Source organism: Oncorhynchus mykiss, chromosome 21, assembly GCF_013265735.2.
Source record: "Oncorhynchus mykiss isolate Arlee chromosome 21, USDA_OmykA_1.1, whole genome shotgun sequence".
NCBI classification, from domain to species: Eukaryota; Metazoa; Chordata; class Actinopteri; order Salmoniformes; family Salmonidae; genus Oncorhynchus; species Oncorhynchus mykiss.
The window spans coordinates 48,279,956-48,297,877 of NC_048585.1; the positions used below are offsets into that span (position 1 = coordinate 48,279,956).

Consider the following 17,922-nt stretch of genomic DNA (forward strand, 5'->3'; position numbering starts at 1 on the left):
GGTACTTGGTGGTGGGGGGGGGTTCTGCTAGACGAGCTAGACTAATCCAGTTCTGGAATGCGCTCAAAACAAGGAGAGGGGAAAAGAGGAATCTGTGCTTATAGTATTCAAGGGAGATGGTGTTGTGTAATATGTTGTTCCTGGCCTATGACAGTTTGTTCTAGATTTGTAGCAGGTTTCAGTGAAGCTCATTTCCTTTTATTCTTGAAGGAACAGGGACAGTGTCAGCCAGAGTTGAGTGCTACAAATTAAACCTCCTGTACGCCCATGCCAAGGACACTCTGTACTCCAACATGGACTCACACACACACCTTCCAGACACGCACCATTCTCTTACACATAATATACACACATTCACATGTAACCTTTCTCTGACTCTCTCACAAACAAATCGCACACAAACACTGTACTCTTCCATCGTGGCACTGAGGGGGTGTTGACACGATCTGGCCATGCAGCAGGGGCTTTTTGATCAGCGGCGTGGGCCAACTGGGCATTGCACCACGCACTGCTTACGCAACGCTCCGACTTACGCAGGGATAAAGCCCACTTTATTTCCCCCATATGCTCCATGGCACCGAAATAAACTGACCCCAACACAACCAGGGCAAGGAACACCAGCTGTGGAGGCTCCAACAAACAAACAAACAAACAGAAAAAGACAGAAAGCAAATAGAGTAAAACCAGAATGCAGTGATTTGAACCATATTTTAGGAGCTCGACCAATTCTAAATAGTGTATTATTGTTGTTTTTCCTATTTATTTTGTTTGGGTGGAATCACTGCTTTGGCAATTTAAATCACACTACTTGACTAATCTGTTTTATGACGGGCTGACAGAGAATTAGACTTGTTTTAATCTTATGTGGAGGTTCTTGGCCATCACTAACTTTTTTCACAGGTCTTTGGCCCCGATCAAAGATCCAACTTTGTAGTGCCCAATGGGTTTTTTATGACAGTGATTGGAAAAGTACACTTCTCCACTGTCTTTGAACCTTTTTTAGTTTCTCTACGACCCATCACTTTCAATAAACAAAACACAAGAGCAGACTGAAAGCGCTACATCAGTGTTTCCAAAACTCAGTCCTGGGGACTCCAAGGGGTGCACGTTTTGGTTTTTGCCCCAGCCCTACACAGCTGATTCAAATAATACAAAACTTAATGATGATTTGGTTATTTGAATCAGCTGTGTAGTGCTGGGGAAAAACCTAAACGTGCAACCCTTGGGGCCTCCGTACCAAGTTTGGGAAAGACTACGCTACAATATTGAACTGATCTTCGTAATAATATAATCAGTTTGTTGTGCTTTTTGTCCCAGCTGGCTTGCCATCCTTACCCCAGAGAGGTTGAGGTGTGGCCCCAGCGAGCGAATGACGTCCTCCGTGAGGTCTGACTGGTCTGAGTCCCACACGAAGCCGATGGTGACGATCTCCGGGGAGTTCATGAGGACTCGGCGTATCTTGATCCTCTGGCCACAGTTACTCTGGTGACAGCGAGAGAGGGAGGAGACAGATAACTAGGGGAGCAGAGCTAACTAACCAGTTTAGCTAACAGGGCCGGGACAATACCGGTATTGCGATACTCGTTTGAATCGTGGCAAGGAAACAAACAGAAAGTGGATTTCACATCTTTAGGAAAACAGCCCTAATGTTGGAAACAAACATCATTATGGTTGTCATCCAGAGTCACATGTCCTTATTTTCCAAGCTATAGCACACAATATTTTACATACAGCAGGTTTTTAAAGGACCAAAAAGTTTGATCGGCTTTGTGTTTTCATTTTTGCCATGGGAAAAAATATTGCGATACTGCTATCGTCCCAGATCTATTAGCTAACTAACCAGACAACTAAGTAACAAGAACCCTAAATACGACTTCACAGTGGAGGGGGGGTTCTGCTGTTGTCTTGCTAGTGACTTTCCGACATCGCCCCTTACTAGTTGTCTAGTGTGATGAGAATGGAGCTGCATCCTGACTTGAGATATGCGTGTGCTAGTTTTTGCACAAAACTGCCATTGACATAAATGTATGATTTTCTTAATGCTTGATAGGACAGACACTTACCGGACAGTTGCGGGAATCCCCGATGGTGCTAGCCGCTTGCAGCAGCTCTCCAAATGACTCGTCCCGCCTCTGATAAACCTGTTGACTGAGAGAACCAGAAAGAGTGTGAGAGAAAGATATGAGAGAGTTTACAGAGAGTGACAAAGCTACAAAAGTCACTCAGTAACCCTAAGAGGAACATGGAGAAATGTGTGTTTTGTGTGACGTCAGTAAGCATGGCTTACCAGAGGGCAGTGGTGGAGACATAATGCACTAGCTCAGTGAAGGGCAGGGGGTCGGAGGATGCCCCACAGCTACGGCACACAGACTGCAGGGGAGAGGGGAACAGGAACACAACACAGACACATGGCCGTTAGCTAGGCGCCGCTTAGCCACTGCCAAGCACTAATTATCAAGTCAGCGTGTCATTTCACGAGGTGTAGTAGTTTGGGGGCAGTTATGGGGAAATTACTACTTTAGGGTGTTTGTGTGAACTGTGATGGAAGAGAGTGGATTGTTTGTCAGTTAAGAGGAAAAGTGGCAGGCGGGGTGGGTAAAACCCTGCTGGAAGAAGAGCTTGCATATCTACTTGCTCTCAGAGTTGGCCACCTATGCATCACCATCAAACCCTGCATCAAAGCTGTCTGATACGTTGACGAGAGGACTGCTCTGGGATTTAGTGAGATGAACATCATACCGGAAGGGAGGGATCTGAGGAAAACCCCCCTCTCTATTCCAGAGTAGCAACCCCACTCTGGAGACGTGACGAATTTGGTAGCTCCTATCTCAGACAGTGATCCATGTGGCTGCTGCTGTACCCCCGGATGGTGTGTGTGTGTGATCCCTGTGCCTGCAACTGGATATGGACCTGTGTGTGTGTGTGTGCTAACAAATGCTAGGAGTTTCCGTTAACCTGTTCGTAGAGTGTCATGGCAAACTTCTGGTGTGTGATGCAGGACTTGGAGGTGCAGGCATCTGTCTCCTCAGGCACAATGTGCAGGTGGATCCGTTCCAGAATATTCTCCTGTGGAAATATACCATGACGATAAGAAATGGGTCAAAACAAAACATGTAATAGTTTTCACCGAATCACCATTAGCAAAGTTAGCTTGATCTTATCCAAAGGAATATTCACATTTTCAAATTGAAACTTTGGTAATCGCCCCCCTCTATTGAAATATTAGCAATCATCAGCTAATTATTTTTTCCTCAGCATGTATCGCCCTCAACTCACCCTCAGCTATACACTTATCTCCTTAATGTACCAGTAAAGAGAAAAATAACGTCTGGTAAACCAATACTTCCCCCCCTGATACATCTGTATAAACCTGTATTGTTTTGTGACATTTAACAGCTAGGGAGTTATGCGGTGCCTCACTACTGTAGTTAAGGAACCAGTCTGAGTGCAAGCGGCCTCCACTTGAAACTCACACGTTGCTACAGAATCCCACTGGGTTTATGAAAGAGTCAGGCTGCTTTTAGACCTTCACCATTTCGCAGCGATTTAATCTGACACTGGCTAATTCTGCTCAGAAATTAATCCAAGTCATACCGGCTGAAGCATTACAGGGCCTTGATTTGGTCTTTAATTTATGCATGTGAACCTAAGATTCACATGGTTATTAGGTCCTTAGGAAAAAGAGAGAATGGCTATATGCAGGGCCTTGCCAAATCTGAACATGCACACAGCGAAACGTACATTGAGAATTAAACCAGTTGTAACAATGTTAGAATGATTCAGATGACATGCCTGACCAAATTGCAGGTAAAAATAAAGGGAGAAAACCCTGTGATCTCACGTTACATTTCTATTCTAGCTATATCATTAAAACGGGGTTGTTGCCAAACTGAGAATGGGACATTGGTTACAGGACAAACATTTCATTTTTTGTTTTGTCTGGCACCTGACCTTCTGACCACCACCTTGGATTTGATTGGATTGTGGTTCTTTCTAAATCATTGTTTATTCAAAACAAACTCCAGTACAAGACGGAAACCACAGGAGTCTGAGGTACATTTTTACTAACGGCCTGTGTGAGTAGTTCCCTGTGTTGCCGGGGAGCTCGGAGAGTGGGCTCATTGGTTATTTGGTTTGGCTGGCCTCTCTTTTTCTCATCATCTCCTGTTCTACAGAGAACGAGAGACTTAATTTTCAAATCCATTTATCCTCCACTGTAGAATGAGCCCTCCTGAGTGAATGACCTCCCCACTCGAGAGCTGCTGCGCTGAACAGAAAATGAGTGTACGTTTGTGCTGAGTAGGTTTACAGCAATTTCACTACAGCGTCAAACCCAATACTTGCAGACAGAGAACACAATGTACTGGAGTGTACCGTCCCCTAATCCCTATGGCTAAAGAGGAACAAATCATTAGCAAAGATGAAGTCAAAAACTAGATGTAATGTACAGTAATATTCCTAAATCCTGGATGTTTCTTAGTTGGTGTTGAAGCGTCTGAACATTCCAGGGTCTGAGCTTGTAATGACATTCTCTCTGTTGGGTCTAGAATGAGTGTTAAAAAGAACAGGGTAAGAAAGCATTACTACTACAGTGGAAGATAGCCAAACTAAGCACAAGTGGACTGAATAGTTATGGTTATAATGAATCATTCAGAGGGCTCATAGAGACATCTTTAAACCACTCGGAGTGATGCTGCATACACAGTGAGGAAACCGTAAAGGCCCAAAGATGGTGCTTCTGCTTCCATAACCCGCCACCATTATATATTACGGGTTGTGTCGAGGAGATTGGTGGGAGAGGGGACAGGGCTCTTTCAGACGGTGACCTTGCTGAAATCTTTGTTACAGCACGTCTGCCCTCATATGTCCCCAACACACATTCCAGTCTATCCCTGGGGAGGCCCCAGTCGCCTCCGCTCAGAGGCGCCCCTGGATACCTGGGTTAAGCCGGTAAGCTTGGACGATCACCATGGGAAACTTACGAAGCACTCTGCAGCATCGTCCATGAAGCCGAGCTGAAAGCGGTGCTCGTCCTTAAAGGTCTCTGCCAGAGCATGACGCAGGTTGTCCGACGGCAAAGCGCGCTCCCGACTGTGCTGGAACTGGGAGAAGATGCCCTGCGGAAAAGGAAAGAAGTTGGGAATTAACCAGACCATTCATTTAATTCAAGGTTTCTGAACAAACCTAACTGACTTTCAAGAACCTGAAAATGAAAACATTTTAAATTAATTATTAACAGCAGTTCAAGGGACAACTACGTGTCAGCAACAATAAAGCCCTAAAAAGTAACTTTAATATATTGTGATTGCTTGCAACAACTGTAAGACTTGATGTAGGGTGCATACCTTCAACGCACAGAAGATGCAAGAGTCTCCGAGACAGAAGTGCCCAGGAAGCTGCCTCAGACTGCGTCTGAAGATGTCCAGCTGCCACAGCACCTGAACAATGGATTGAAGAAAATATATTGAGAAAGTATTGTCATGTTCATTAATAAGTTCCTCATTATCGACACCCAACACTCATTATAACCCAGACTTGCCCAGCTAATCCTTCCTGATAACCTTTGATGAAAGACAGGTTTTAAATGGGATTTGTTATAGAAAACAATTTCAGTTCCAAATGTGACACTTGAGGGCCAGTTAATATTTATGTGTGGAAATCAAGGTTTATCCAGCTTTACTTCACCTATCCTCAAACATTCTCAACCATGGATTTGGGGCTAGTGATGGCCTTCCTTGGTAGATGGTGCTTAGATTTAAAAGGGGGTCTCTGGTTGAGTCAGGCCATGGAGGACAGAGTAAGGAGGGAGGGAGGGGGAATAAAGGAAGGCTACTGTTCCTTGGAAACATAGCCCTCGGTGTCAGACATCGTCACCCAGCTCAGCCATGTCTCGCCCCCTGAGTCACAGCCTGGAAGAGTGACCTCACCACGGGATGATTGCACCCGTCAACCCTGTCGCCAACTGCCATCCCACGAGCCAAAAACAACCTTCCAGTAACTTGCCGGGACATACTGACAAATTTACAGTGACTAAGCTATGGGCTTTGAGGCTGGAAAGTAATGCTGGTGTTGGTAAATATTTTTGTCCGGGGGGACATGCTGTCGAGTCCTTTCTTAGAACTATGCAACGCTAACATGAGTGACGTAGCCTACTGGAAATGAGAACATGTTTTGTATCGCCTCGGTTTACCAGGTGTTGCAATAAAGGGATTGTTGCAATTTACATTAAGCTTTTACTAATGTCCCTAATCAGAGATTAACAGTGTCTCTAGATCCATCCCATTGTTCTGGATACATAACCATTCAAAAACAAAGCATTTCTGTTCATGGCCATTACCTCTGCTGCATATGAAGAAAATATGCAGTAATAATTTACTATTTACTGGTAAGTTAGGACTCACCTGCACCGCACTGTTGAGAAAACAGCTGTTCTGCCCCGGCTCGTTCAGCAGGCCTTTTGTGGGGGCTAGAGACAGCATGCTCCCCGGCTGGTAGGATTTGGCGAGATTGCCCCCCGGCTTCCTGAAGAACTTGGCCCATGCCATTTGATAGAGTGTCTGCCTTTGGACGGGAGTGGAGTGACTCGGTGAGGCAGACTGGGGCTCGTTGCTGGTAGCGGTGGGATCCCTCGCCCAGTCAAGAAACGAACCCCGACAATCTGAGGCTACGTTATTCCGCTATCAGCAGCTATTTTCCTGCTACACATGGGCGACTACTGCCACCTCTCCACAGCTCGATAGGAAGGTAATGTTACCTTGTCCACCACTTGGAAAAGTCTGAAATATCACCAAAAAAAATGTATTTTTATTTTAGGTCACTGGCTAGGAAGTCTTTTGAATCCAGAGAAAATCCTTTCAAAACAGATTGCTAGTCCGATTGTTCTTATGCATAGCCGTTTGACTCTGAAGTAGGGGTGTTAGACATTCTCCAACCTGGATCATTCTGCACTGGGCATTCAGTACAGGGATGGGAGGGGCTGTGGGTCCCGGTTGTCTCTGGGGGCTCTCCACATTGGCCTGACGTTATAGAGCAGTCAAATAGAATTGATCGCCCCTTTCCAAGGTTCATCCATAGCGATGATCTATCCAGGCAGCTCTTACCATTGGATGTCAATTGGGTCTGATCTGTAAAATAAAAAGAGTGAAAGGAGACTTCAGTCACAACAAAAATAATAATTTAACTGAAAACAAATGAATATCCAGGAGAAACATTCTCTCGAGGACCTATTGTGCAATACTGTATGACCTTTATTGAAAAAGGGGTGTTTGGCTCCTTCTAGTCAGTAAATTATATTTCTGGCAATAGTAAACGTCAGGCTTCACCGAGAAATCAGGTCACAAATTCCAAAGTCCACCAAACTAAGATGTTATAGGCAACTGTGCATACATATTACATGCTGTAAAGCTTAAACCTTTCGTCACCTTGTCACTTTGAAATAGTCAGAGTTGAAGGTTAAACAATAAAATGGGAGCTATGCCAAGTTACACGCTAATATCATCTGCCCAGTAAACAATGTAGTGCAAATAAGATACTTGCAGCACGCCTTCCTTCAGGTTCAATGCCTGGTCAATGGCCAGTCTTTCAACATTAAGCCACATAGTGCCTCTCCAGCCATGCCAACGTGCGTGTTCGCCTTGGAGCAGACTTAGCATTAGGCTAACATGGCAGACAAGGCATTATCCTGCCCAGCCTGACCTACTGCTCACCATCTCCTCTCAAAAACATAACCGGGACACGTGTCGTCAACCATTTGAGATTCAGTTGATCCTGGAAGCAGTGCAGCCCACATGCTCAAGGGCCTACCAGCACACTGAACTTCAAATGTAATAACCGACCCGTAAGGCAGCCACGACAGAGACAACAGAGCCGTTTCCCAGAATGCTGCCGGTGTCATCTGCAATGTGTCATCTGCTCGCTTTGGACATGCTGGTTAAGGGTTGTTTAAGTACAATGCATGTACATATACTGTATTTGTGCTAAAGGAGCAGGGCAATTCAGTACCAAGGTTATTAGGATGACACATCCCACTGGGGAACCAGCAGACCACAGTCAACCAACAAGCTTCCTAAACCATGTGGTGTTTTGTTGTTCTTATCTGTCTGTTTGAAACTTGTAAATGTTAGCTGAGGAACACTAAGGATTCTATACAAATGTGTATTCTATTCACATTAGTGTTACTTATATAGCTAAAAATGTGGTTAGGGGAAGTTCAGACAAGTGGGATAATCACAGGAAATGATCTAGAAGCTATAAAATGACACTGAGCAGCAGTTTCCACTGTCATACAATTCATACTTCTGTTTTAAGTTAGGCACCTCTGAGTACATGATGATGCAAATCCTGTATTCTACAGCTCACAAGCACCCATGTAGACCAGTGAAGTGCCATTCATTGCTTAACAATCAACAAATAGATCCACAGCATTAGTAATCGACTGCAACAGGTAGATATTGTGTGTTAAGGCATGCAGTCAGAAACGGACTGGCCATAGGGCAGTTCTGGCAAATGCCAGATGGGCTAGTCCATCTTTAGGGGTTTTATGTGGAGAATTATCATCATTTGGACTCCCTGACAGGCCGCCTCCAGGTGGTGAAGGTAGGCAACAACACATCTGTCACAATGATCCTCAATGGGGGCCCCCCCAGCGGTGCGTGCTTAGTCCCCTCCTGTACTCCCTGTTCACCCACGACTGCATGGCCAAGCACAACTCCAACACCATTATTAACTTCTTTGGGCTCATTGGGTGGCTAGCATCCCACCTCAACAACATCCGGTGAAATTGCAGAGCGCCAAATTCAAATTAGAAAAATAGTAATAAACACTCATGAAAATACAAGTGTTATACATTGGTTAAACCCTTTACCGGATCGGTGGGTCCCCTGCGGGACGGTTGAGCTAAAGTAGGCTAATGCGATTAGCATGTTGTAAGTAACAAGAAAATGTCCCAGGACATAGACATATCTGACATTGACAGAAAGCTTAAATTCTTGTTAATAATCTAACTGCACTGTCCAATTTAGAATAGCTCTGACAGTGAAAGAATAAAATGCTATTTTTTGAGGAGAGTGCACAGTTATGAACTTGAAGATGTATTAATAAACCAATTAGGCAGCCTTGATACAACATTTTGAACAGAAATGCAATGGTTCATTGGATCAGTCTAAAACTTTGCACATACACTGTTGCCATCTAGTGGCCAAAATCTAAATTGTGCCTGGGCTGGAATAATACATTATGACCTCTTGCATTTCAAAGATCTTATAAACATTTGTTTTAAATGCAAAACAATGCATGTTTTTGTCATTGTATTATCTTTTACCAGATCTAAATGTGTTATATTCTACTACATTAATTTCACATTTCCACAAACTTCAAAGTGTTTCCTTTCAAATGGTATCAATAATATGCATATCCTTACTTCAGGTCCTGAGCTACAGACTGTTAGATTTGGGTATGTCATTTTAGGTGAAAATATATATATTTTTAAAGAGGGGTGGATCCTTATTAATCCCCTGTGAATTTCAGTTTGTGACAAAACATGCAATGTATAGTGTGGAAAGAATCATTGTACCATCTAAATTGCTGTGACATATTTTCAGCTGGTGTACAAAACCAAAAGTAAGAGGCAAAACTTAAGAACAGGAAGCATAGAAATACCGCACATAGAACAGATCTACTGCTTACATATTGCAGCTTTAAAATGAGTCTTTGTTAATGATGGCAAGACTTGTTTATAAAGCACAGTGTGGCTTGATCACTTATCCTTGGGTCTAACAGAAAGTGCAGACATGCAAAATCCACCAACAAACATCTGATCTCAATGAAAAGCACATTCAACTGAGATGGCAGGCCTTTCAAGGGGCCTATGCGTCACATCTCTATTGGATTCGTTTTGCATATCCTTGTTCAACAACAACTGTAATTTGCATCCCTGACTAGAACTGAAAAGATAAACCGAAAATTACAGACACCGACTTCCTCTTACTGAAGCACTTTTGTGTACGGTCAGTCATTTTCTGTTATTCTGCTTCACAATATTCCTCTAAAATAATTATTTGGTCAGCAGTAATATCCTAAGCATTATGTTGATTCGTAGCCAAGTGAGGGGTCAACCGAGTCATTTCACTGGTCTGGATTTTTTGGAATCGACCAAAGCACATGAAGGAGTTGAGACGTCCTTTGTAAAGAGAGTCTTGCTTTAGTGTCTTGCGAATTCCAAGCGCAAACAAAACAAACAAAAATGATCTCGTCATAGCAAAAATGATAAGGCTAGCACCTTTGAGCAATCAGCTAGAGTGTCTGTTCTGCATCAGCATTTTTGACAGGGCATGTCTGTTAGACATGAACACCGCAAACGTGACCTGGTCTACAGTGTGGGACATTTAAGTCATCTGGTGATGTAATTGATCTATTAGAGATGTGTTGATGAATGGCCTCAGATGTTTTTAACTGATGTATTTTATATGGAAACGTCAAGATCCTTTCATTAGACGGTCTGTCGTCAAACTAACATTCCTTTAACATATGTCAGATAAATAATGACAAAACGTGACTGTTCAAGAAGCAGCCACTGGCAATTTTACAGAAACACAAAAAGGCAAAGCTCGGTGTGTTTTAATTTGACATCAAGTTGCCCTAATACCTGTGTAACAACTTCAATAACTGACTTTCCCACTCTTGTTGCCTCCAATATGAAACTCCCTGAGGCATTTCCATACTGAATCCTTGATGTTAGACAGTGGTGCAGTGTGCCTTTGCTCAATGCAGATCAATACATCATCCCACCTAGCTGGCGCATTACACACCTTTGTGACGGCTAAAGCGTGTCCCTCCCCACAACTCGCCGACTCCGACTCAACGCTGATGGATGGCTTTCCCAATAGGAGAACACATTCAGTGGTGAAACTAGTTCCCTGGGGGGATAGAATGCCCAGTGCTTTCAGGCTAGCTGCTGCTTTTTGTCCTCAAATCAAATTAGGTATTAACAATGGTCTTTAAAATGTATATCATATTCTCTCTGAAGACGTTGCTCATCTTGAGATTTTGGCATATGAGACGATAAAGGAAAGAAATGGTGTGGCTCATTGCACTTTAAATGTATGCAGTAGGATAAATCTATGGGTGTCAATCTTAATGAAAAGTAAAGTATATATACTTTAGACATTTTAGCTAAGAGCTGTCTATGGCAGCATAACTTGGATGACTGCCAAAAATGTAAATACGGCAACTTAACGTTGGCAATATTCCATGACTAATTTAAAAACATATTCAAACAAGTTGTTTTCCCCAGCACTTTGACCTGTGTGTTATTAAATTAATTAGACCAATCTGTTCCAAATCCTGACTGTGGTCAACTCAACATGTTCAGAAATCACACTTAAAATAACCTAAGACAGCTGCTATAAAAAAAAAACATGTTTTATACTTTTAGAAACTCTTCCACTGTTTGCTATGACGCGCCCCCCCCTCCCCAGAAATCTTCTTGTTTCACACATTACATGCAAGTGTGAAATGGAAATATCCTAAATCCCCCCCGAGACACCACCGGAGACTGTTTGCCATGACACCCCGCCTGACCCAAAATAGATGAGAACCAGACAGAGCATGTTTTGGAAATAACAAAAGAAACCATGTCCATCCATTGTCACTATACTTACTCATGCACAAAAATATAACAGGGGACAAGTGAGGTATCTGATGAACTAACAGCCAAGAACACATTCCTTTATATAAATGTCTAAAGACTACACTTTTCCTCTAGAACCTACAGTTGGTAATAAACTGAACAATCGTAAGTTGTTTTCACACAGACTTGGGGAATAAAGGGAACGTTAACTTCCCAAATCAACACTACACAAAACAAATACCTACCAAGGAAACATATTACTGTCGTTTGAAGGTTCAGAAGTTTGCCTTCCTTGCTTATGCTTGCTTGTGACACGGTCGCCAGTTGTGCGGTGTTTCCTCCTACACAGGCTGGCTTCGAGGTTAAGAGGGCATTGTGTTAAAGAGGCAGTGCGGCTTGGCTGGATTGTGTTTCGGAGGACACACGGCTCTCGACCTTCGCATCTCCAGAGCTCGTACGGGGGTTTCAGTGATGGGACAAGACTAACTACCAATTGGATTCCACGCAATTGGGGAGAAAAAAAAGGGGGTACAAAAAATCAAATGAAAACCTACAAAATATTCTCAGTTGGTACTATTGGGGCCTATATGTTCTTGCCAGAAACAATCAAACTGTGGTTAACTGCTTTCAAAGCCATGTTCTGCAAACCTACAGCAAGTTAAGGACTCTGTAGATTGACATACAGTTAGCCATCCATTAAATCAACACAGGAAACATCCTTGACCAACTGGAAATGTCATGTCCCTTCCACCCTCATGTAACGGGGCCTCATTTATCAACCACGTGTACATTTCAAATCAAATAGTACTGTCAAACTGTCAAACTGTCAACATATACACATATTCTCATCGATAAAATCTACCAGGCTGTCTATTCACCTTTTATAGTAACAAAACACCCTCATTTTCTGTATGACTTGGAGATGTTGAAACTGGATCGTGACAGTTCGTAAAAGAAAGCCCAATGGAAAATATGATCACATTTCTGCAGAGGTCTGGGCAGAATGTTGCAGTGACTTCTTCAAACTAAAAATGCATGCCGCCTAGCGGGTGCCAAACACTGGCCGCGCATTCTGCAAGATTCATTGTCCTTTCTAACTATTTAAAAGTAAATGCTACAGTCCACATCTATGCAAAATAAATGCAAATTGTTGTTCAAAATGCCTCCGTTTTATCATTAGGCCTACGTTTGAACGTTTTTATTAGCCTACCATTATTATATTTCCTGTGCAACAAACATCTCCCATTTCCCCCCAAAACAATCAATAAGCCTATTTGCTTGCAATACAGTTGACCAACCTTCTTGAAGTTGTGTGCACGCATGGTTTGGGATTTGCGTCACTTTCCCGTCAAGTTCTATGTTTATAACTATCAACCTTTGCGGGAAAATGAGGCCCCTGGACTTCAACAATTCACCCATGTGGGGCAGACACCAGACAGTTAAAGCCAGCCTTCTCGGTGTTGGCCAGGGTTGAATTTTGAATTCCAGTCAATTCAGGAACTACACAAATTCCATGTTTTTCCATTGAGGGAAATTTGGAATTGGGTGTACTTTCTGAACTGAAATTGACCCAAACCTTGGTATTGATCAATTCCAATGTGCGCTCAATACTTCACTGACTACTTAATTTAAAGCTGCCGTTAGGCAAATGCAGTGAAGTGCGAAAGTGAAGAGAAAACCAATGTTTATTGATATCGTCCCCCACACTCGGTCAGAACCTGCCTCACTTTGCTTCCCACACACATTTTTGCTTCAATTGGTTTCAATCGAAAACACTTGTGTATGTCACAATCCCCAGATGTACTGCCAAGGCCTCTGCAGCAACAACTTCATGAAACATAAAATCCTCAATCCTTTTTGACCATGTAAAAATGCAAGTTGACCATGAGGAAACTGGGCTCAGCTGTGGGGAAATGAAACAAGACCCCTCTGATGAAAATCCTGAAATAACAGAAAGAAACAAACTGGAGAATTCCCTGCAGAATGGAGCAAAAGTGGTGCCAGGAAATAATCGCTCACTCAACGTCAACAAAATGAAAGAGCTTCAGGAGACCGCAGAGCACGACCCCCCCATCCACGGGCCGCAGTGGATAGGGTGAATAGCTTCAAGTTCCTCGGCGTGCACATCACTGGCGACCTGAAACAGTCCATTCACACAGACAGTGTGGTGAAGAAGGCACAGCAGCACCTCTACAACCTCAGGAAGCTGATGAAATTTGGCTTGGCCCCTAAGACCCTCACGGACTTCTACAATCTCACCATTGAGACCATCCTGTTGGGCTGTATCACTGCCTGTTACGGCAATTGCACAGTCCGCAACCGCAGGGTTGTGCGGTCAGCCCAACACTTCACTGGGGGCATACTACCTGCCCTCAATGACATCCACAGTACCCGGTGTCACAGGAAGGCCAAGATCATCATCAAGGACCTCAGTCAGCCAAGCCACAGCCTGTTCACCCCGCTACCATCTAGAAGGCGGAGATGTACAGGTGCATCAAAGTTCAGAGACAACAAAAAAATGCTTCCATCTCCAGGCCATCAGACCAGTACCCTGCCCTTAACCTTAGACTGCTGCCATATGTATATAGTCATAGAACACGGTTTACAATGCCTTCGGAAAGTATTCAGACCCATTGGCTTTTTGCACATTTTGTTACATTAAAGCCTTTTTCTAAAATAGTTTAAAAAGTTTTTTCCCCCCTCAATCTACACACAATAGCCCATTAAGACAATTTTTAATTTTTTTTTTTAAGTATTCACACCATTTACTCACTGCTTTGTTGAAGCACCTTTGGCAGCGACTAAAGCCTAGAGTCTTCTTGGGTATGACGCTACAAGCTTGGCACACCTGTATTGGGGGAGTTTTCTCCCATTATTCTCTGCAGATCATCTCAAGCTCTGTCAGGTTGGATGAGGAGCTGGATGTTGCACAGCTATTTTCAGGTCTCTCCAGAGATGTTCGGTCGGGTTCAAATCCAGGCTTTGGCTGGGCCACTCAAGGGCATTCAGAGACTTGTCCCGAAGCCACTCTTGCATTGTCTTGGCTGTGTGCTTAGGGTTGTTGTCCTGTTGGAAGGTGAACCTTCACCTGAGTCAGAGGTCCTGAGCGCTCTGGAGCAGGTTTTCATCAAGGATCTCTCTGTACTTTGCACCATTCATCTTTACCTCAATCCTGACTATTCTCCCAGTCCCTGTCGTTGAAAAACATCTCCACAGCATGATGCCGCCACCACCATGCATCACCATAAGGATGGTGCCAGATTTCCTCCAGTCGTGATGCTTGACATTCAGGCCAAAGAGTTCTATCTTGGTTGCATCAGATCAGAGAATCTCGTTTCTCATGGATTGAGAGTTTAGGTGTCTTTTGGCAAACTCCAAGTGGGCTGTCATGTGCCTTTTACTGAGGAGACCCTTCTTCCCCGATTATTCAGTTTAGCGGGCAGCCAGCTCTAGGAAGAGTCTTGGTGGTTCCAAACTTCTTCCATTTAAGAATGATGGAGGGCACTGTGTTCTTTGGGACCTTCAATGCTGCATAAATGTTTTGGTACCCGTCCCCAGATCTGTGCCTCAATTACAATCCTGTCTCGGGAACTCAATGGAAAATTCCTTGGTTTTTGCTGTGACATGCACTGTCAAATGTGGGACCTTTCATAGACAGGTGTGTGCCTTTACAAATCATGTCCAATCAATTGAATTTACCACAGGTGAACTCCAATCAAGTTGTAGAAACATCTCAAGGGTGATCAATGGAAACAGGGTTCACCGGAGTTCAATTTCAAGTCTCATAGCAAAGGGTCTGAATACTTGTATTAAAAATAGAAAACAGAAATACCTTATTTACATTTGGTAAAAACCTGTTCTCGCTTCGCCATTAAGGGCTATTGTGTGTAGATTGCTGAGAATTGATATTTATTTCATAAACTTTAGAATAAGGCTGTAACATAACATTTGGAAAAATTCAAGGGGTCTGAATACTTTCCGAAGGCACATTCTATATTCTAGTCAAGGTTAATCTTATAAAACTACAACTGTACACACCTTTTCTATTAATATACTGTCCACACACATCATTTATTTATTTAGATATAAATAACTCTGACATTGCTTGTTAGGAAGTTTCTTAATTTCTTCAATTGTTTTGATGGATAGATTAAAAGGTATTGCTGCACTGTTGGAGTTAGAAACACAAGCATTTTGCTGCACCTGCGATAACATCTTCAAATATGTGTACGCAACCCAAATATTTGTATTTAATTTTCCAAGGCAAGCAGAAGTTTCCTGTGTGAACTTCCTGCTGAAACATTCCAGCAAGTGGACACTACTTGAACCCTGTGAAACTGAACAGGTCATTTTGGCACCGTTTCGCACACCTCGCTGAGAGCCACTCAACGAACAGCCCCCATTCGGTCACAGCGAGAGTGGAATAGGGAGAGAACAGAAGTAAAATGTTCCCAAAAACAGATCCTGTATTTATTTTTTTTAAAGGCTCCGATTGAAATATAACTTCCTCCCTTAGACTGTTCAGACTACTTCCTAAATGTTTCGCTGCTTCCCACGACTTGCTAATAAATGTTAGAGCCATGGCCAACAACTCCCCCCACCACCCCCCACCCTCCATTTATTTTAAAACAGATTAATGAGTTTATTCAGTTCCAGCAGCTAATTGAAATTCTGCAAGCGGGGTATGTGTATGAGAGGGTTTTAGTGCACTCTGGCTTAGCCCTTTAATGCCTGTAAGATTTGTGTAATTTGTAAGAAAATTATGTATAGCTTCAAAACATGTTTTAAAAATGAATGTTGCTTGCAGGGAATGTAATTCTTTGAACACTACAGTGAAAATGTGATTGGATGCATTTTCTCTATTGTCTACAGTTTAGTTAGTGGTCCACTCTGATGTAGCCTACCACCTCCAGACTGTGGCTTTAATGAATGGACGATGCAGTTGCTACATAGGCCAACAAATGGGGCACAAGTTATCATCAATGCCAGGTACCAGTGTTGTGTTCAAGACCAAGACCGGATTGGGGGGGGGGGGGGGGGTCGAGACCAAATCAAGACCAGAAAAATGTGAGTCCAATTCAAGACCATGATTGTAAATTTGATCAAGTCACCACCATAAGAGTTCAAAATGTCCAGTACTTCTGTGTTCATACTTCAGAACAACATATGGATTCTTTAGACATTCAAATAGTGAAAAAAAATGCATTCTGAGGGATTTATAAAATTAATGATTATAATAATAAATATCTTCAGTTTGTTTGAAAGGAAAGGGTTAACACTGGTCTCTGGGGAGATCAATCTAGCTAGCTAAAAATCAGCCATTGGCTAGGACATCAGAAGCTAGATAAAAGGCATCTGCCATTCTGCCAACTGTATTTGGGCAAAATGTTCGAGTGACAGTGGAATCAACCAATCACACTGACTTAATGAGTGGGACTGTTTTACAAAATCATATGGAAACTTCTACTTTCGAAGGCCAACAGGTCACTGCGCAATACCGAGCAGTATTTTCCCACGGTCTAGCTAGCTTTTGTTGTCGGCTAGTTTGCAGCAGGTGTTATCAAAGAGGATGTTGTTGCTAATTTGTTAGCATCTCCCTTTTCAAGAATAACTTTCAACAAGAAATTAAGTTTCAAATGATCATCCTCTGGTGAGTGGAAATGTGTTCTCTATTGCAGTGCGCTTGCTGTTGTTAGACATCTCTTTGAAAATAACCCATGTATTGAAACATTGTTGCATTTAAATTGGAATTTTAGCAACATGAAATCTTATTCAAATCTGTTCATATACAGTGGTTCCTCCTTTAAGAAGTTGCAAGCTTATGCCGTGGGACTTATAGGTCATTTGTGGTTTAGTACAGTACCTTGCGTCACCACTTCATTGCACCAGACCAGCACAAGGGGGAGTTAGAGCACTGATTATGTTTTTGGGTCCTACTGTGTCTCTGATTGGCAATGAATGGGCGACATAAACCTAAATAGAAACTGATAATTGTACACGACTTCAGTATTATTTACTAAAATTGTTGTTCAGTGAAAATAAAAATCTCATTGATTTGTCAAGACCAAGGTTACACTAAGGTTATTATTATTTTATTTTGCTCTTACTGTACTGTAGGCCACTCTCGACTGGTCACATTGTGCCGCACCTAAGTGGTACAACGGTCTAAGACAGCTGTGTTGATACAGATGCTGGTTCAATACCCATGCCGGCCTCGACTGGGAGACCCATAAGATGACTGTAGGTTTTTGTTTTTTCTCCCTCTAAAAACAGAAATAAATTCTAAATAACAAACT

At 42.8% G+C, this 17,922-nt stretch overlaps 1 protein-coding gene across 3 annotated transcripts in view; it reads right to left on the reverse strand.

The window, feature by feature from the left end:
- The window catches only part of LOC110500607 (inactive ubiquitin carboxyl-terminal hydrolase 53), a 52,848-nt gene that overhangs the window by 24,430 nt on the left and 10,496 nt on the right, over nt 1-17,922 (reverse strand). For all 3 annotated transcript variants that reach the window (XM_036958064.1, XM_036958063.1, XM_021578056.2), the window contains exons 2-9: nt 6,933-7,124; nt 6,402-6,776; nt 5,346-5,438; nt 4,983-5,117; nt 2,956-3,066; nt 2,288-2,370; nt 2,064-2,148; nt 1,336-1,482 (exon numbers count right to left, since the gene is read on the reverse strand). In XM_036958064.1, coding sequence (XP_036813959.1) covers nt 1,336-1,482; nt 2,064-2,148; nt 2,288-2,370; nt 2,956-3,066; nt 4,983-5,117; nt 5,346-5,438; nt 6,402-6,545 — 798 coding nt within the window. In that variant the 5' untranslated portion in view covers nt 6,546-6,776; nt 6,933-7,124. The remainder of the gene's footprint in view (nt 1-1,335; nt 1,483-2,063; nt 2,149-2,287; nt 2,371-2,955; nt 3,067-4,982; nt 5,118-5,345; nt 5,439-6,401; nt 6,777-6,932; nt 7,125-17,922) is intronic.